The sequence below is a fragment of the Xenopus laevis genome, chromosome 5L, assembly GCF_017654675.1.
Source record: "Xenopus laevis strain J_2021 chromosome 5L, Xenopus_laevis_v10.1, whole genome shotgun sequence".
Classification (NCBI taxonomy): Eukaryota; Metazoa; Chordata; class Amphibia; order Anura; family Pipidae; genus Xenopus; species Xenopus laevis.
The window spans coordinates 9,662,194-9,683,426 of record NC_054379.1 but is presented as its reverse complement, the minus strand read 5'-3'; the positions used below and the strand labels follow the sequence as shown (position 1 = coordinate 9,683,426).

The window sequence follows — 21,233 nt, the reverse complement described above, 5'->3', positions numbered from 1 at the left end:
CCATAGTACCTGGGGCCTAGGAGCCCAAAATATTAAGATTTGAATAAGATGAAATGCCACCCTGATACATCCAGTCCTGGTGATGGCACTGCATATCCTTCAGAACTATCGGGTCATTTACAAAATTCAGGAAAGGTGCAAAGGGCCTTGTTGTTTTAGCTTTTTGCTCCAATGCAATTAAAATGGTGATCTCTAAGGTGGAACTCTTTGCAAACCTAGAATGGAGTGGAAAAGGCTGGGGACCTTCAAGAGGGCCTAATTGTTTTGTCAAGGCCAATAGCCATCAGGATTGATTTAGTAGGGGGGATGCATAAACTTAGGAACAGACAGGGGCTAATGGTGCCGGTAAGTGGTACAATTGAAAGGACTAGGCTGGTACTAGGTAACAGGCAATATGGGGAGTATGGTGAAGTAAGAAAAGGCTTAAAGGAGAACTAAAGCTTAACTAGCAGTAGCTAGAAATACATTATGTTTTGGGCTTCTATAAAAGCCCAAGGCAACCACAGCTCTCCAAAGATGCCCCAGTAGCTCCCCTTCTTCTTTTCTGCTGATTCACTGCACATGCTCTGTGCTGCTGTCACTTACTGAGCTTAGGGACCCACTCACAATATACAGTACACATAGAATAGAAATGTCACAATATAAGGCTGATTAGTAATTAATACAGATAATTATTACATGGCAGCACAGAAACCAGTGCAATTAGCATCAGAATATAATAATCAGCAAACCTGTAGCATCAGCTTATATTACAGGGGAAGCTCATTTTCTGCTGGATAATTAGTGACGAGCCCTAAGCTTAGCTTCTCAACAGCCAATCAGAACCCACTGAGCATGTGAGTGTCACAGACACTTTCCAAGATGGTGACCCCCTGTGACAAGTTTGAAGTCCTAGATCATTGCTGCTATTGACAAGCTCAAACTTTAGGCTGGTGCAATAAGTTCACTATATAAAATAAGCCATTTTTAACCATATTCATTCGTAGAGTTTAGTTCTCCTTTAAGAACTAAAGATCAAATCCAAGTTCTAGTATGGTAACAAGCACAACAGTCAAACACAATTAAACCAGTAGTAAGGATAGTCTCATGAACTTGGTAACATGGACCTTCAATCAGGCAAGGGCATTTGGGGTCAGTAAATTACAATAAATTAATGGTGCACAAAGCAAAAATAATAGTATTTCCAAAAAGAATTAATTTAACAATTTGAAAAAAGACAAATTAATATTAACAAGAGGACATACTCACAGTTCACCCCAGTCCCCACATTGCACATTGGGGCCAGTATCAAACGTTCACGCTCACTCTGAAGTTTGCTCCAGATTTTTAAATTTGTATTTGTTTTACATGGAACCTTCTATAAGTATCCCTTTAAATATAATATACTTTTTTTCATGATGGGGGTATCTAAACAATGGGGTAAATAGGATATTAACGATAGCCTGGTTTCCAAAGTTGGGGCCTGGTATCGTTCAGAAATTTGTCCCAAGGAATTTAACACAATGAAGTTGATTTGAGTCTGGTTTCAGTTAGAGAAAAATGTTTTTTGCATCACCGGATCTAATATGTTTTCATTTGGGATATCAGCAATCATTGCATTTTGTACTTTTTCTCCTCTTTTTCTTTGGCAAGATGTCTGCAAGCATTTAAGCGCATTTCCTGCAGCTGTGATATCTGCGCTCGGGACAGGCCGGACGGCAAAGAAGGTGCAAAAGGCAGGGCTGTGATTATAACATGAATGACTCCTAATAATGTTTCTGCCTGTTTTCTTCCAGCCGACAAGTGACATTTACTGGGGTCCAGCAGGCAAGCTATGAATGAATGATAAAGCCTCAGGAATACAGAGAATGTCCTGCATTTGTCTGCACAGGATGATCTTAGCATCTGCATTTGGGATTTCCAAACTTTCTATGCTTAAAGGGATACTGTCATGGGAAAATATTTCTCCTACTCAATGTAACTGAATGTGTCTCAATGGGACCTGGATTTTACTATTGAGTGTTGTTCTTAGATCTACCAGGGAGCTGTTATCTTGTGTTAGGGAGCTGCTATCTGGTTACCTACCCATTGTTCTTTTGTTTGGCTGCTGGGAGGGGGGTGATATCACTACAACTTGCAGTACAGCAGTAAAGAGTGCCTGAAGTTTATCAGAGCACAAGTCACATGACTACGGGCAGCTGGGAAACTGACAATATGTCTAGCCCCATGTCAGATTTCAAAATGAAATATAAATAAATCTGTTTTCTCTTTTGAAAAATGGATTTCAGTGCAGAATTCTGCTGGAGCAGCACTATTAACTGATGTGTTTTGAAAAAAAACATGTTTTCCCATGACAGTATCCTTTTAAGACCCCCCTCCAGTTGAAATTGTAACCCCCCCACACGCCCGCAAGAAAAAGTTACAAATGTAAAAACACATTACTCTTCCAAGAAGCAGTGATAGTGTGAAGACCAGGAAATAAGCAATAACCACAACACAGGGATCGGAATTCCATGCAGCCACCTCCCGGGTCTTCGTGTCTTCTTCAGGCGCTTCGGCAATTTCCGCGAGTTTCGGCACATGCGCACTTATCGCAAACCGGCAAATTGCTCCAACTGCACATGCGCCAACATGCCACCCCCCACTCTGCTACATTGTATATGTAGTCAGAACAAGCAGTGCAGAAAATACAAAAAAAAAACAAGCTGCTTTCAATAACGTATAACTTTATAACCACTGAAAATATCTGATGAATGTATATCAGAAAGCTGCTTAAAATGACATTTGCTTTCACTGTATGGATTTAAAATCTGGATTTACAACCTCTTCATTGCTGTACATGCAGGAAGATTATTCGGGGGGTCATTTACTATGATCCTGCTTGCAAGTGCCAACAGAGGTCACGGTTAAAGTTTGCCTTTTTTGGATTCGGTGACCCCCCCCCTCCGAGCAATTACTGCGACTACCTCTCACATAAATAAATACAGATATGAGGAGGAATAATGTTTTGCAGAATAAACTATATCAATGTGTTAATGAAGATTATCTTTAAAAATAGCCCCTTTATTGGAGCTGGTCCCTGTCTGTGTTTCAAATGAGGGGTGGGCGTGTCCTAACAGTCCCTGCCAGAAGCACAGTCAGAGGGGGACAGCCAACCACAGCCCTGCAGTCACACAAGCACAGACAGGCTTCAGTTCCCTTTCAGGTCCTACTAGCTGCTGATTGGTTCCTGTCCTACAGTGCAGTGAGCAGAGTGCACAGCCTGGGAATTCAGGGAGCAGGAAATGGAAGGGAGGGATTATTAGGGTTTTTGCAGAAATATTCAATAAATCAGCTTGAAACACTACCATTTAAAGCTCAATTCTTCTATATCTAAATGTGTATAATGCACTGGTACATTCTTATTTTTTACACAAAATGTCTCCTTTAATATTTCCCTTTTTATGCTGTATATGATGCATTTGCTGTTCTGCAGAACACAGACACTGGAATTAGCATTGTCTCTTGAAGGAATTACCATCCTCCCCTATCACCCTCCCTGCAGAGATCAGTTCTGATTATAGCTCTTCCCCGAGACATTTAATACTTATAATTGAATTGCACCCTAACGCCAGTGCCTATAGATTACTGAGTCACTGTAATGTACATAAGCCTGCCTATATAATTGCAGGGCACAAACACAAATACTATCACTCCTTTTGAAGGCTTTCTGGGTATGCTGGGAGTTGTAGTGAAACAACTACAGGTTGGATACTACTGATTGTATGTCATTTAGTAGATGCTCAGGGGCACATTTACTATTGGTCGAATATCGAGGGTTAATTCGAATATCGAAGTCGAAGGATTTACCGCATTTCCATCAAAGGAAAAATCGTTTGATTAAATCCTTTGAATCTAACGTTTCGAACGATTTTAATCCATCGATCGAACAATTTTCCTTCTATCAAAAAAAGCTAGGAAAGCCTATGGGGACGTTCCCCATAGGCTAACATTGGTGCTCGGTAGGTTTTAGGTGGCGAAGTTGGTGGTCGAAGTTTTTTTTAAAGAGACAGTACTTCGACTTCGAAGTCGTAGTCGAAGGTCGAAGTAGCCAATTCGATAGTCGAAGTAGCCAAAAAAATACTTCGAAATTCGAAGTATTTTTTATTCTAATCCTTCACTCGAGCTAAGTAAATGTACCCCTTAGTGTTCTTGCATATCCAGGGGCCCGGGGCCCATTTTCTCATCCACACTCAATGCTCATCGACACACTGATTCCATCTTCTATAAATGAACCTTTCAATCAGCCTAAATTTGTACCCATCAGACTGCTCTCTCTTACTTCAGAGCTCTATCTTGGACTCTCTGGTTTGTAGGTATCAAAAACCTTACTTGGGGATTCACTTGCCATCAATTTTTACCCTCTCTTTGCCAGCTTCTCTCAATGGCACATGGTGATTGTGCGGCTACTGCCGAAGAAGAGCATCTGTTAAATTATTTGCCTTCTTCTTCTGACTCTTTCCAGCTTCCAAGTGAGGGTCACTGACCCCATCTAAAAAACAAATGCTCTGTAAGGCTATACATTTAGGGGGTTATTTATCAAGCTCTGAATATCCGAACCTCCGATTATTCATATTTTTCAGAGTAAAAAAAATAAATAAAAACTATGAATTTATTCGAGATTTATTAATGTCAGATGGTTTAAAAACTTAGAATCCGAAGCATCTAAAAGCTCTCAAGGTCCTGTATAAGTCAATGGGGAAGGTCCCAGTGTCGACCCACACCCCGACCCTAACCTGCCCGCTCCCTACCCGCATCTGACCCAGGCCCACTGCTCCCCTTTATTTATAGATCCGCCCGCCCGCAGTGACATCACAAAAGGGGCGGGACAGGCGGAAGTCTATAAATTCCGGCACCGGAAGCCGGCAGTACTAGGTCATGGGCGGGGAGAGCAGGAGAAGAGCTTGACCTGCACCCCCCCGCGACCCGCCCATTTTGTCAAGTGTTGGCCCGAACCCGCCCGGGTCGGCCCGCACATCACTACCGTACTGATATCAGATGATTTTGGGGGATTAGGAGCAAAAACTCAGAATAGTTCGGAGTTTTCGGGGAAAGCTCTGAAGTTTTCAGAAATGCATTTAAAAGCTACAATATGGTAATGATGTCACTTTAATACTCAAGCAGAAAACTGCCGCCTTCCTATTTACAGTAAATCTGGCTTTGTTCCTCATTTTAGGATTATTGTTAAAGGAACAGGGATCAGCCAAGCGCACAAATTGCCTACAGATTATTTCCATCACTTTGCTTTGCTTCACGTAAGCCCCGGGTCTAATTCCTTCCTCTTGAAAGTCTGAATGAGGGGCTTATTATTAGTTATGGGGCAGTTCACCTTTTCTAAACGTATAATTTTTTAACAGGACAGAAATTGGGTCTTTTTTCCCAATTCGTACAGTTTTTCCAAAGCTGCAACTGGGGTAATATATAAAGGCTGCAAGTATGCACATCTGTAACCCCTAGTAACCCCTAGTAACCAATTATATATTGTTACACATTAGCTGGGATGGTTCCACCATGAAAAGTATTTCTCTACCAGAATGCTACCAGACAGATCATACAGTATGTGTGTGTGATATAATAGGGGCTGTGTTCACTGAGGTTGAAAAAGCTTGTACAGGTGTTGGGAATGACAAGTCATCACTTGTTTGAGAGTGAGCTCTCTGTCCAGGAATTAGAAAGTGGGCTGGAGCAGATGAGAGAGCTGAGGTCAAAAGCTACAATACTTGTCATTTTCCTGAATTAAGTTCCCTAATATTGTCTGTTCTAGTGTCAGAAGAATGAACTTTACTTTTCCTATTGGAAAGTGCCTTTTAGGGGAAACCCTTGCTGAGAATAAAACACAGGCACCTACCTGCTAGAGGTTACCCTGGGTGTTGTTGTCTCTTTCTTTGAATAGGGCATTGCCTCCACTTTGCTTGAGTGCATTCCCATGATTAGTTGCTATGGGTTACTAGACCAGGTATATATTGTGTGACTTGTTGCATTACTCGGTTAGTGTTTATGATTTAGACTAAACAGCAGCCAATCAGCAGGTGGCATTTACTGGTCAGCTGCTTTGAAAGCAAACATCTTTTTGGTCACGCTTGTGCCACATTACATATGAAGCTAAGTAAATAAAAGGGGAAATAGAATAAAAATTTAAAAGTTGCCTACTGGTACTGGTCTAGTAACCCGTAGAAACCAGTTGTCAGGTAACATTTACTAGCCGGGATGTTTCAATACAAACTGCGAATTGTTTGCTATGGGTTACTAGGCCTGGGCAGGTCCTTGGGTACTGGGAAAGGTAGACGAGTCCCAGAACTAAGTCTGGATTTTTGGGAAGGTTGCTATGGCAATATTTTAGGGACAGGTTGGTGGACAGGCACCAACGCCAGCAGGACATTCAAACAGCTGGTAGATCTCGTGGCCACCCAGTCCTGCTTCATTAAACAAGCACAGTGAAAACATTTATATTCAGAATATTTCCTGGACTTGTTCTTGATAGAAATTATAACTTTTTGTCTTTGCCATAACTTTGCCTTCTTATATCTGGCTTGTATGTCATAGAATGGCTAATTATAAGTGACTTTCCAATTTTTTTTTTATAGTTTTTTATTATTTGCCTTTTTCTTCTGCCTCTTTCCAGTTCTCAAATGAGGGTCACTGACCCCATCTAAAATACAAACGCTCTGTAAGGCTACAAATGTATTGTTATTGCTACTTTTTATTACTCATCTTTCTATTCAGGCCTCTCCTATTCATATTCCAGTCTCTTATTCAAATCAATGCATGGTTGCTAGGGGAATTTGGACCCCAGCAACCAGATTGCGGATATTGAAACTGGAGAGCTGCTGAATAAAAAGCTGAATAAGTCAAAAACCACAAATAATAAAAAAATGAAAACCAACTGCAAATTGTCTCAGAATATCCCTCTCTACATCATACTAACAGTTAATTTAAAGTTATTTTGAGCTATCTGGTTGCTAGTGTCCAAATTCCCCTAGCAACCATGCATTGATTTGAATGAGAGACTGGAATATGAATAGGAGAGGCCTGAATAGAAAGATGAGTAATAAAAAGTAGCAATAACAATGTGTAGCCTTACAGAGCATTTGTTTTTTTTAGATGGGGGTCAGTGACCCTCAATTTGAAAACTGGAAAGAGTAAAAAAAATATAAAAAATAAATAATGAAGAACAATTGAAAAGTTGCTTAGAATTAACCCTTCTAGAACATACTAAAAGTTAACACTTAAAGGTGAGCCAGGCCTTTGAGTTAAAAGTGAGGCAATACCTGTAGGCAGCACAGCTGTGTGGACTCCGCCCAATGACAATGTATAATAGAGACAGAAAGAAGTGTCCCGGACAGATCTCCCTCCGTAAACGGGATCGAGCTAAATGGTAGTGTCTGGGGCTGTTGTTTGAACAATAAAGCTTTTGTTGAATTAAAAAAAAAAACACACAGTGGGCGTGTCATGGAGGGGCCGGCAGCAGAGGGAGGTGGGCGTGGCGGAGGATAAGGCAGGGGATTGGTGCACAGTGAGGCAGGTGGGCGCGGCGTTGTACAGGCAGGAGAAGTAACAGAGTGTGTGAGGGAGAGAGGAGGGAGAGATACAGTGTCCGTCCCCTTATACACAGCAGCGGTACCAGTGACACGGCCTCCTCCTCCCGCGGATTCACTGAATGAGAGGAGAGAACCCTCAGCTCAGACACGTCCGGGAAGGCGCCTCTTCCTGTCACTCTCAGCCGGAGCCGCGAGGAGCCCAGCAGCTGCAAATGGACGGATTCGCCGGCAGCCTGGGTGAGTGAGGGGCCGGGTCCTACTATTCGCCACACCTTTTGCTCCTCCCACTGCCGGGCTGTACCACTAGCTCCCGGGTACATAGGGGCCCCTTGGGTGGGGGAGGTGTCAATGAGCTGATACAAGGGACGTATTGTGTTCAACTTCACTGTACAGATCACTCGTGTCTCACTGCTCTTCCCTCTGTTATTAGTAGTGACCTGTTGTGCTGCTGGGAGTTGTAGTACAACAGGTTCTGCTCCTGTAATATAATGTAATACAACTGCACTTCCCTCTCTTATTAATTGTGCTGCTGGGGTGCTGGGAGTTGTAGTACAACAAGTTCTGCTCCTGGATATAATGTAATACAACTGCACTTCCCTCTGTTATTAGTTGTGCTGCTGGGGATGCTGGGAGTTGTAGTACAACAGGTTCTGCTCCTGTATATAATGTAACAGGACTGCACTTTCCTCTGTTATTAGTTGTGCTGCTGGGGATTCTGGGAGTTGTAGTACAACAGGTTCTGCTCCTGTATATAATGTAACAGGACTGCACTTTCCTCTGTTATTAGTTGTGCTGCTGGGAGTTGTAGTACAACAAGTTCTGCTCCTGTATATAATGTAACAGGACTGCACTTTCCTCTGTTATTAGTTGTGCTGCTGGGGGTGCTGGGAGTTGTAGTACAACAAGTTCTGCTCCTGTATATAATGTAACAGGACTGCACTTTCCTCTGTTATTAGTTGTGCTGCTGGGGGTGCTGGGAGTTGTAGTACAACAAGTTCTGCTCCTGTATATAATGTAACAGGACTGCACTTCCCATGAGCCTCTGCACAGCCACAGGTGGGACATTGTCAGCGCAGCATTGGGAAGGTGATTGTGCTGAGGAGCTGGGGGTCTTCTGGATAACAGATCCGCTATGTGGAGTGTTTGAGCCCTTTCAGTGTAAGAGAAGTAGCCACCAGTTGCCAACTGTCCCAAACTGACAGCGAGGGTCTGTGTGTGATTCCATTAATCACCTTGAGTGTGACGTTGTGCTGCATCTCCCACTCACACTCACACTCATGTTGTGTCTGGGCTGCACTCGCTATACATTCATTGGGATCCCTTGGGCTCCATTAGTAGAAACCTATTAATTTGCTCCCTGTTATTCTCTGATTGGGCCAACGATCCTGATATTTCGATTTCTAGTGTGGCTTTTAGTCAATTCTTGTGACAATGTCATCGCAACATGTTGTCCCATTGCTTCCTGCTGTGCCAGTGATTGGGCAGTTGTTGGACATGTGACCCTCCTATATCCCATGTGTTGTTCTCTACATTCCTGTGCCCACTGTGCTGCTCACCTTCAGGGAAAACTGTTTGCAAAACTGAAAACACCCTGCGATTTATAAACATATATAATATATTTATTCTCCTATGTTTCATCCCTTCCCCAGTGTTATTGTGGCTCTGTCTGTATTAGTTTACTAATAATAACAACGTGACCCAGTCATGCTAAGGACCCGGCACACACTTAATAATCTCATTTTTGCTCACATGTCATGTTGAAATCTGTCCAGATCTGATTGTCTAGGGGAATTAACTGTTTCAAGGGGATATATATATATATATATATATATATATATAAACACATAGCAGATCCCCCATTTTAAGTTTTTCAGGAGACCAGAAAAAAAATCCAGGAAAATGTAAAAATCGGAGACATGTATTATGCATAATACATTTATGTATTTGTGGTCCCACCTATTAGTGATGTGCAGGTCGTGCTGACCTCGCACCCCCCTCTTCAGGTCGCGACCCGGAAAGGGGGGTGCAAAGTCGGCCTGAACCCGCCCAACCTGTGGTTAAACCCGACCTTCCAAATGCCGGTTTCCAACTTCCGGGTTGAACTTTTATAGACGCACACCTTTTGCCCCGCCCATTTTGTGACATCATCAGCGGGGTGGGTCTATAAAAGGAACCTGGAAGTCGGAGGCGGGTCGGGAAAGGCCCAACCCGCACATCGCTAATAGGTGGGACCACAAAACAGCAATGTAAAATGAGGAAAAACTTACATTTAGGGGATGTTAAACTGAGGTTCCGCTGTATGTGTGTATATATATATATATATATATATATATATATTTATTTATTTATTTATTTATACTCACACAGATGGGAAATCAATTCTTTGTGCTGCAACTCCATTTGGATCAGGATAGGGTGAAAGCCGATCCATCCCATTCAGAACATTCTGGATTTAGGTCTGACCTGTGAATATAGAAAGGAACGGTGCTTCGACAGCTCCCAGTATTCATTAAAGGGGTTGTTCACCTTTGAGTTAACATTTAGATGTAGATGATGTAGAGAGTGATATTCTGAGATAATTTGCAATTGGTCTTCATTTTTTTATTTTTTGTGGTTTTTGAGTTAATTAGCTTTTTTATTCAGCAGCTCTCCAGTTTGTAATTTCAGCCATCTGGTTGCTAGGGTCCAAATTACCCTAACAACCATTCATTGATTTGAGGAAGAGGCAGGAATATGAAGTAGGAGAGGTCTGAATAGAAAGATGCGTAATTAAAAATAACAATACATTTGTAGCTTTACAGAGCATTTGTTTTTTAGATGGGGTCAGTGACCCCCATTTAAAAGCTGGAAAGGGTCAGAAGAACAGACAAATAACCAAATCCAAAATATCTTGTGACTTTTTGTCACACAAAAAAGGAAGCTGAAAAATTTTTAGCCACGTGCTGTGCCCACAGGTTCTCTTTGCCCCTCCACCACCAGGGGTGATCCTGGCCCCTCATCTTTTTGCTCCGGAGGGTATTGAGGGGGTCCATGAAGTTGTTGGAGTGGTCCGGGGGATTCAGGATACTAGAAAAGAGAGTGCAATTGTGCGATCCAGTTTGAAACCTGGAAATAAGTCTCTTAAAGTTACAGGCGCTGCATTTTTACCACCCTTGTAACAAGTGCTTCCCCTCTAATTTACATACGCAAATTCAGGATTTTAAAATAGTGGGTTTGTTGCATCCCTAATTGTATCACTTTTCTGATTGTGTTTGTGTATACCTCCCAACAGTCCCTCTTTTGACAGCTCAACCCACAGTCCCTTGTTTGTACTGGAACGTCCCGATTTTCTCTGCACTGAACAGCCAGAAAAAGAAAACAAAGTTTCTTTTAAACTCGATGAATGGAACCGAACAAAAACTCAAATTGATGAAAAACTTCTAATCAAGTTTTTAAAAATTCAAATCGAATTCGATTCAAATTAATTTCGAGTTTTCGGTTGGTTCCATTCATGCGAGTTTAAAAAATCATATTTTTTTTTAAATAAATTTTGATTGGTTGAAATTCAAGGTTATGGGAGTTTAGGGGAGTTTTTACAAAACTCGCATGAATTCGTAATACGACCTTTGCAAAAAGAGTTTAATGTTGACTGTAGGGAGTCAATGTCTAAAAATTGTCACAGGTTGGCCACCATAAAAATGTTGAGCGTCTGTTAAGCATATGGCCCCTATCAGGGGCGTAACTATAGAGGAAGCAGACCCTGCGACTGCAGGGGGGCCCAGGAGGTATAGGGGCCCCATGAGGCCCTAATTCATATACATTTTGAATAAATATTGGTAAAACAAGTCAACCTCTAGACATTTTTGGGGCCTGAAAAATCATTTGCTGTGGGGCCCAGTAACATCTAGTTGCACCACTGGCCCCTATCGAACGATTTGGGGTGGTTGTTTATAAACTGCTACAGGAAGACAAGGCTGACTGAAAAGGGCATTCCAATATTGTGCAACGCAACTGATGTGTGGCTAGCATAGGGGTAGCCATATGTTCCCTAATTTGTTTAGACTTTTTGCTGAAGCTACGGATGCTCTTGTGCTGCTCCAGCAGAATTCTGCACTGAAATCTGTTTCTCAAAAAAACAAACAGATTTTTTAATATTTAATTTTGAAATCTGACACGGGGCTAGACATATTGTCAGTTTCCCAGCTGCCCCCAGTCATGTGACTTGTGCTCTGATAAACATTTTTTAGTGCAAGTTGGAGTGATATCACCCCCCTCCCTTCCCCCCAGCAGCCGAACAACAGAACGAAGGGAAGGTAACCAGATAGCAGCTCCCTAACACAAGATAACAGCTGCCTGGTAGATCTAAGAACAGCACTCAATAGTAAAATCCAGGTCCCACTGAGACACATTCAGTAACATTGAGTAGGAGAAACAACAGCCTGCCAGAAAGCAGTTCCATCCTAAAGTGCTGGCTCTTTCTGAAATCACATGACCAGGCAAAATGACCTGAGATGCACCAATATTACAACTAAATACACTTGCTGGTTCAGGAATGAAATTTTATATTGTAGAGTGAATTATTTGCAGTGTAAACAGTGTCATTTAGAAATAAAAATCATGACAGTATCCCTTTAAGCTGGCCATACACGCACAGACCGAGTCGGCACCTTATTGGCCCGTGTGTGTTGCCCTCTGCAAGCTGATTGGTCAGATGTCAGTTGGAAGCAATATGGCGGGTAGCTGGTACCATGATGTGATCCCTATTCCCATTTCAGAAATAATGATTCCTAATGGTTTCAATCTGTAGCTGCAACAAAACTGCCGGATCCTCCACCTCTTGGCCCGTGTGCTATTTAACTGTATAGTTGTACACGTCCTCCTGCTTTTATAAATACTGCTTAATAATAACTGAGTCCTCATTGTACAGATGTCTGCTCCGGGTTATGGAAGAAAAAATGTAGCTTGAGGCCCTCCAGATGTTCTTACAAAAAGGGTGGGAGGGGGGCACAGATTTCTCAAGCATGGGATAGAGCAGCAAACTGATTGATAGACTGTTTCCTTTCTGGATCTTGATATATACAGGTATGGGATCAATTATCCAGAAACCCATTGTCCATAAAGCTCTGAATTACGGAATGGCCATCTCGCATAGACTCCATTATAATGAAATAATCCAAATTTGTAAAAATGATTTCCTTTTTTAGTAGCTTGTGCTTGATCCCAACTAAGATATAATTAATCCTTATTGGAAGCAAAACCAGCCTATTGGGTTTACCGTATATGATTTTCTAGTAGACTTAAGGTATGAAGATCCAAATTACAGAAAGATCAGTTGTCCAGAAACCCGTTAGCCAGAAAGCTCCAAATTACAGAAACGCCGTCTCCCATAGACTCTATTTCAATCAAATAATTCAGATTTTTTAAAATGATTTCCTTTTTCTGTGTAATAATAAAACAGTCGCTTGTACTTGATCCCAACTAAGATATAATTAATCCTTATTGGAGGCGAAACCAGCCTATTGGCTTTATTTAATGTTTACATGATTTTCTAGTAGATTTAAGTTATGAAAACCCAAATTACAGAAAGATCCGTTATCCGGAAAAATAAAGGCCCCGAGCATTCTTGATAATGGGACAAATACCTGTATATGAATATATATACCTTGTATGCTGCTAAATTCAGTAAATGATGCAACTTTACCCACATACCCGACATCTGGTCCCTTTATTTAACAGGTAGAACTGGGTGTCATTGATAAGTGCTTTTATTTTTAATACTGTACTTCTCTCTGATTTAAGAACGAGGTTACAATTCTGTAACTAAAACGGTGGTTGTTGGGAGCTGTAGTTTTGAAAGCCTGAAATATTTCTTATCTAAATACAATGTGCTTTAAAGGAGAACTAAACCCTAAAATGGACGTGACTAAAAATGGCATATTTTATACAGTGAACTTATTGCACGAGGCTAAAGTTTCATCTTGTCAATAGCAGCAATGATCCAGGACTTCAAACTTGTCACAGGGGGTCACCATCTTGGAAAGTGTCTGTGACACTCACATGCTCAGTGGGCTCTGATTGGCTGTTGAGAAGCTAAGCTTAGGGCTCGTCACTAATTATCCAGCAGAAAATGAGCTTCCCTGGCTGTAATATAAGCTGATGCTACAGGTTTGCTGATTATTAAATTCTGATGCTAATTGCACTGGTTTCTGTGCTGCCATGTAGTAATTATCTGTATTAATTACTAATCAGCCTTATATTGTGACATTTCTATTCTATGTGTACTGTATATTGTGAGTGGCTCCCTAAGCTCAGTAAGTGACAGCAGCACAGAGCATGTGCAGTGAATCAGCAGAAAAGAAGACGGGGAGCTACTGGGGCATCTTTGGAGACACAGATCTTTACTGCTAAAGGGCTGTGGTTGCCTTGGGCTGGTACAGAAGCCCAAAACATCATGTACAACATTTCTAGCTACTTCTTTAGTTAAGTTTTAGTTCTCCTTTAAGGACTGTAACTACTCTTCATGCGTTTCCCTTCCCTAGTGCAGTGCATTATGCTGTAGATGGACATGGCACGCTGTGGGGCAGAGTGGTTATTGATGTTATCTGATAGTCTCAGTTTTCCTTATCTCAGCAGGCTGTATGTCGAAGGTCTCCCTTGGAGAGAACTATAAACCTGTTTCTCAGTAAAACACAGATAAATGCTTTAACTGTATTACTCCGTATCAGCAGCCGTTGAATGATGTGATATGAGTGTAATATTCAAGGCAATATCCTGTAAGTGGGGCAAGGAGGAGAGAGAGATTTCCTGCTTGTCGAACTGAATTGCGGATATGAAAATCAAGTTCCTGCTAAACACAATCAAAATACCATCTGTACTGCGGAGGGAGAATATTTTTTTAATAGTTTTAATTTTGAATCAAAGCTTGATTCGTTTTATAGGCATTGCATGCGAGGACACTGCAGATTGTGACGTCATCTACAGATTGTGCCATTTATTCATGTCTGTGTGCTACCAGAATTCAACATTTTTAATTGTGTGCATGTAATGAATTTATAAATATTTTTCTGACAATAGAAAAACCATATGGTTTCCTACATATGTGCCATTTAAATCTACTCGCTCTCGGTTGTTCAGCAGACTGTAAGAGGGAATAGGGATCACTGCTCCTTAGACATTTGGATGCAGATGTACTTATGTGTTTTCATGGGAAAAAAAGTGAAACACCATTTATACTGGACTATTTAGGAGGAAAAACCTTTCAGCATCACAAATGGTATTGGTAGGGGATTCTGGGAGTTGTTGGCTTACAACATACAGATCGTTAAAATCGGTAATCTTGGTCATGTGTCTTTAGCTATAGGGGAAAATGCAGTGTGTAGTAAGTAGTCTTACAATTGCTTTATTTCTAAGAATATCAAATTAAAGGAACAGTAACACCAAAAAATGAAAGTGTTTAAAATGAATAGACGGCACTCCAGTGAAGGAAGGTAGGTTTACTGCAGTAACCTGCGAAATTTCTACACTTTACACGTTTCGGGAATCAATCCCTTAATCTGAAGAACATAGTGATCAGGTTGTATAAATAAGAATACATAATTGCTAGACATCTGTACAGTGCTTAGCAAGGTTTTCAGCAAAATAAATGTGCACATTTGGCTCTAACTTCTTTTTCAGTCGGTTGGAAGTGATACACGTGTGTAAATCTTTAAAATGTGTTTTTCCAGGAATCTTGCATAACATTTGAGTTAAAAAGAGATTTGTTTAGGTTTCTGAGAAATTCCCCCAGCATATTTGCAAAAAAAAAAAAAAAAAAAAAAAAACTCTGATTCTTGGTAAAAATATATTCTCTGGATATTCCTGCGGTATGAATGCTGTTTATATGTATTTATAGCTATTTCCCCTTGCAAACGAATGAACAAAATATGTGCATGTCGTGCTCTTAAACATTTTAGGGGCAGATTTATTAAGGTTCAAACGGTAAATTCGAATTATTTATTTATTTTTTTTGGTGAAAATCACAAATTAGAATTTTAAATCACCAACTCAAATTTTAATTTGAATGTGAGCTTTATTACACCTTGACCCTGGAAACGGTTCTAATTAGAATATTCGCCACCTAAAACCTGCCGAGTTAGAGTAGAACTCCACGGTGCAGCTCGAGCCGTCACGTGGCCATGCGACGAAACGCATGCGACATGTCGGATGTTCTGAAGATACAGGAAGTGAAGGAGAAATCGCAGGTAAGAACTACATTTTTCTCACTGTCTGATAAAAACACAGCGTTTTCATCTGACAGTCGGAGAAATGTAGTTTTCACCTGGGATTTCTCCTTCACTTCCTGTATCTTCAGAACATCCGACATGTCGCATGTGTTTCATCGCATGGTGGCGCGTCTACTCAAGCTGCACCGTCGAGTTCTACCCTTAATTTGCAAGTCAATGGCAGAGTTCTGATGAACCATTTGAAGATGTTAATTGCCTTCAGGATGGCCATCTTGCTGTCCTGACTTCAACTCCCGTAATTCTTAAAAACAATGTGACCATCCCTGCTTTCACATTACAACTTTTATTGGCTCGTAAAGTTGACTGTAGCTGAGACATTCCAAATCGTAAGTGTCAGATTTCAGCAGCCTTTTCTTGACTTGTCCCGTGTCCCGTCTGTAATCGACTTAAACCTTTCTATGTATGGTCAACTCCAGTTCGTTGGGTTATAACTGGTCATTAAAATCTTCTCTATGAAAGACTTTTGCAAACCCATAAACCGGGGAACCCTTCCTGGTGTATGTAGAACGGTCTCTGACTTTTTACCTTGGAGGAGAAGCCTGGAGAAAAAGGATGAGGTCTAGTCCGAGACAGAGCTAAACATATATGATGGCTTTATTGGCATTGGGCAATGTCTGACTGAGGGCAATGTGTGTAGCGATGATGAATTGTCAGTGAGATGGCACCGAAGGGTCATCTGAAAGGTTCCTGGGAGGTGAATTAGCGTGTATGGGTTCTTGTTATTTGTGCCATGCTAGGTGCTAAAAATTGCTCCTACAATCTACCTTATACAATAGTAATCCACAGCACATGTACAATGGTCTGTTTGGTTTCAGATCTCAATTATTCTGCATACTTTATGTATAGTGATGAGGGCACCCACAGCATTAAAGGGCATGTAAAGGCAAAAAAATAAAATCCCATTTTTACTTTCTTTAATGGAAAAATCCCATTTTTACTTTCTTTAATGGAAAAGAAACCTATCTCCAATACACTTTAAAGGGATACTGTCATGAAAAAAATTTTTTTTCCAAAATGAATCAGTTAATAGTGCTGCTCCAGCAGAATTCTGCACTGAAATCCTTTTTCCAAAAAACAAACAGATTTTTTTATATTCAATTTTGAAATCTGACATGGGGCTAGACATATTGTCAATTTCCCAGCTGCCCAAGTCATGTGACTTGTGCTCTGATAAACTTCAGTCACTCTTTACTGCTGTACTGCAAGTACACCCACCTCCCTTTCCCTCCCCAGCAGCCAAACAAAAGAACAATGGGAAGGTAACCAGATAACAGCTCCCTAACACAAGATAACAGCTGCCTGGTAGATCTAAGAACAGCACCCACATAGTAAAAACCCATGTCCTGCTGAGACACATTCAGATACATTGAGAAGGAAAAACAGCAGCCTGCCAGAAAGCATTTCTCTCTTAAAGTGCAGGCACAAGTCACATGACCTGGGGCAGCTGGGAAATTGACAATATGTCTAGCCCCATGTCAGATTTCAAAGTTGAATATAAAAAAATCTGTTTGCTCTTTTGAGAAATGGATTTCAGTGCAGAATTCTGCTGGAATAGGACTATTAACTGATGCGTTTTGAAAAAAACATGTTTTCCAATGACAGGATCCCTTTAATTAAAAAATGTGTGCTGTTTTTATAAGAACCTGACTGTGTGCAGTGAAATTCTCCCTTCATTTACTGCTGTGGATAGGCATTCCAAAGCAGACGCCCCCTAACAGCTCTGCAGGGAAACAATCATACTTATGAACAGCAGGGGGAACCCCAGCCTTACTTCCCAGCCACGCAGAACTCAAGCAGCTTTGTTTGTTTCCCTGTAGGGCAGTCAGCGACTTTGTAGAGATTTGTATTGGATTTTACTTTGGCTTTACATCCCCTTTACTGTTTCCAAACCCAGCTGCAGGGACAAAGATCACGGAGCCAGATTTAAAGAGAGAAACTATACTATTTGGAGGATTATTTTGCTGCAGCCACTGGTTCTGCAGAGTTGGAGGAAGTTTGTATAAAACAATACAAAAACAATAAAAATACAGTGATTGAGAACTGAGTGCCCAAAAAATGCCTTATACTAATCCTCTACAAATGATTTGGCAGAATTCTGAACTGTAATTTGGATACTTGATTTTTCACGTTTGATAAATTCTACACGATATCTCTCTGAGGATTTGTCGCGTTCAGTTCAGTATTTTAAACTCCAGTATTTAAGCTGGCAGTAATATGCAATGTTATTTTTTTTTGGCTAGTGTTGATCACTCAAATATGAATCTTACATTCTTGAAGTGGCAGGTTCTACGAACTACACTAAAGAAGACAGAGTTTCTCATATGCCTAAATTTGGTATGCGTAAGCTCCCATGCACCTGTTTATAAATATGTGAGTGCCACAAACATTATTGTTTTTAGGGTAAGGGCAACACAGAGGTTTTATGTAACTTTTGCACTGGTATCTGTGTCTTTTTAGTTAGGTTTGACCTACCTTAGTGGGTGAACCCCACATTTTGTGAACTTAAGGTGTTGATGCACCTGCTGAGAAACTCTGGTATCCAAGCAATCGTTCCATGGGATGAGAAGACAAATCCCATATGTGTTGCCATTTGCCTTTCATTGTGCTGTTTGGCCTGACTACCTGCTATTCTTTTGGTTTGTACCAAATGTTTGGAAGTAAATGTGGAGAAACTATGTGTAAAGGCTCGCCCTGGTGGTCTAGTGAGCCAGCGGGGATGCCCCCGCACTCTCGGCAGGAGTCTTCTTCTTCTTAGAGCAGGTTCTCCTATGTCGTGCGCGGAGCACACTTCCTGGTTTTATGCGTGACGTCATTACACCGGGAAATTCAAATATTTAAAGGGACTTTGAGCCCAAACTCATTGCCTGTTGTTTGGTCTTATCTGACTAGTTCCTGGGTGTGATTTGTCTGTGATCCCTGCCTGACTATTCTTGAACACTGCCTGTACCGACCCCGGCCTGTCTGACCACGCTATGTCATCTACTCCTTGGGAAATTGGTGTTGCCTTCTGTCATGTCCTCCATCACAATGCTTTCTTTGCTCCTCTCAAGTTAAGACCTTGCGGCATCTGAGTAGCTCCCAAGACCAAAGGCTACTGCTACAGGCGGAAGATTGAGCCGTGACCAGGAGCTTAGCACTTGTTCTGAATTTAGGGAGCCGTATGTGATACCATGGCTCTTCTTCACTAGAACATCTACTGATGCACCATGCATCTGCAGATACATTTTTCACGTGTCCGATTGTCAGTAGTCCATCAGTGGTCATATCAAGATAGTCTTCCAGCCTGCCATAAGTTTCTAGATAGTTGGGCAGTATGTAGTAGTCCGGATCAGTCACACTGACCAACTGATTTTGAGCATCTATCGCTTTTCTGTTTTGAAAAACTGATTTCAGTGCTAAAGTCTGCTGGAGCAGCACTATTACCTGATGCAGTTGAGAGGAGTGATAAATATGGTATTAACCATATTTATAGTCAAAGCTATTATTTATATATTTTAAAAAGTATTTCCATTTCTCTATAGTAATAAAACAGTATTTTATACTTGGGTTTAACTAAGCTGCAGGATTCCATATTGGTGACAAAGCAATCCTACAGGTATGGGACCTGTTCTTCAGAATACTCGGGACCTGGGTTTTTTTTCCGGATCTTTCCATAATTTGGATCTCCGTACTGTAACTCTACTAGAAAATCATGTAAGCATTAAATAAACCCAACAGGCTGGTTTTGTCTCCAATAATTAATTATATCTTAGTTAGGATCAGTTACAAGCTACATTTTTATTATTACAGAGAAAAGGGACATCATTTTGGATTAATTGGATAAAATGGAGTCTATGGGAGACCTTGGAGCCTTTCAATAATTTGGAACCTCTTGAATAACAGGTTTCCGGGAGTGATGTGCTGGCCGACCTGATTCCCGCGAGTTTAACTGGGCGGGTTCTGGCCGACCTTGCACGCTTCCTTGCGTCAAATGCCGGCTTCCGACTTCCGTGTTCGTCTTTTATGGACGCTGTGCCTGCTTGACCCGCCCCTTTTGCGACGTCATCAGTGGGGCGGGTCTATAAAAGCAACCCGGAAGTGCAGGTCAAGGGAGGGTGGGTTAGGATCGGGTGCTGCTTGGGGAAATCCCGACCCGCACATCACTAGTTTCCGGATAACTGATCCCGTACCTGTTATCTGGAAATCCCCAGGTCCTGAGCATTCTGGATAATCGATTCTATATTTTACTCTTTCTGCTAGCTATGTAGTATAAAAAATGCAGTCATTAGAACAAGACAAGTTATTTGACTTTGTGGACTTAAATGCAAAGTGCGGGTTCATCCCTCTATATTGTCAAGAATTAATTATCTGGAATGCTTGGGACCTGGGATTTTTCAATAAGGGATCTTTCCTTAATTTGGATCATCATACCTGCCCCATGTATGGATTTATCCAACTTAGTTGAGATCAAGTACAAGGCACCGCTTTATTATTACAGAGGAAAAAGGAAATTATTTCTAAAAAATGTAATTATTTGACTAAAATGGACCTTATGGGAGATGGTCTTCCTGTAATTCAGAGCTTTCTGGATAATGGGTTTCTGCATAAAGGACCCCGTACCTATGTGTGCATTTCTCATACATTTATGTTCTTTTTAAATACACACATACTGCCCAAGCATTCAATAAAAAAGGAGGAAAAGTAGAATATTAAGTAACAGAATTCCTCTACTGCAAAAAAAAAATGAATACAGATGCTTGTGAATAGTTCCAGATGGAGGAATGTTGCTCATTTTTTTAATGTATTGAATTGCTTTAGACTGTTGAAAAAAAAAAATGACAGCATCTCAAGTAATTGTTCATTAATGCCTAATTATTTTCCAGAGTGCGCCATTACAAACGGTGGGTGGGTGTGAGTTTCATGACTCCCACAGTGGCATTTTGAGGATGCACCCAAGCTCTACAGCCTGTGATAGATTGTATAGTGCTCTCACATGAGCAGATTTTATTAGAATATCACCCCAGTTAAGTGGCCTGATCCCTGCTTTAATTTATAATGGCCACATTTTTGCATTTACAGAGTGGCTGACTGATTTAGCAATGAAGAAATAAAAGCTCAGCTGTGGTAGAACAGACCTAATGCTAGAGGAAATAATGTGACAGTTATATCCCTTATAATTTAGTTGGGGTGGGGAATAAAAATTTCTGGTATTTTTGTGTCCATCTGTTTCCTTTCAGTCATAAGCCTGCAGGTCTTTTCAACAGAATGAGTGAGAGTCAGGCAACCTCGGTGCTTGTTCATCAAAAAGACAGGCTAGTGTTGGTTGTTTGGACCATCCATGGTCTTTATTGATTATGGCTGTCTACAAGCTCGTCTTCTGACACTTATATTTACACCCTGTTGTAGAGTCCTGCTGTGGGTCGGTTACCCGCAAAAA

General features: G+C 41.1%; 1 protein-coding gene across 4 annotated transcripts in view; it reads left to right on the top strand.

The window, feature by feature from the left end:
- The first annotated feature begins 7,519 nt into the window (after positions 1–7,519).
- Positions 7,520–21,233, top strand: part of eml4.L (echinoderm microtubule associated protein like 4 L homeolog) — a 122,931-nt gene continuing 109,217 nt past the window's right edge. For 2 of the 4 annotated variants that reach the window (XM_018262558.2, XM_018262557.2), the window contains exon 1: positions 7,520–7,793. In XM_018262558.2, coding sequence (XP_018118047.1) covers positions 7,676–7,793 — 118 coding nt within the window. In that variant the 5' untranslated portion in view covers positions 7,520–7,675. The remainder of the gene's footprint in view (positions 7,794–21,233) is intronic. The other 2 variants (XM_018262556.2, XM_018262555.2) reach the window with 1 other exon arrangement.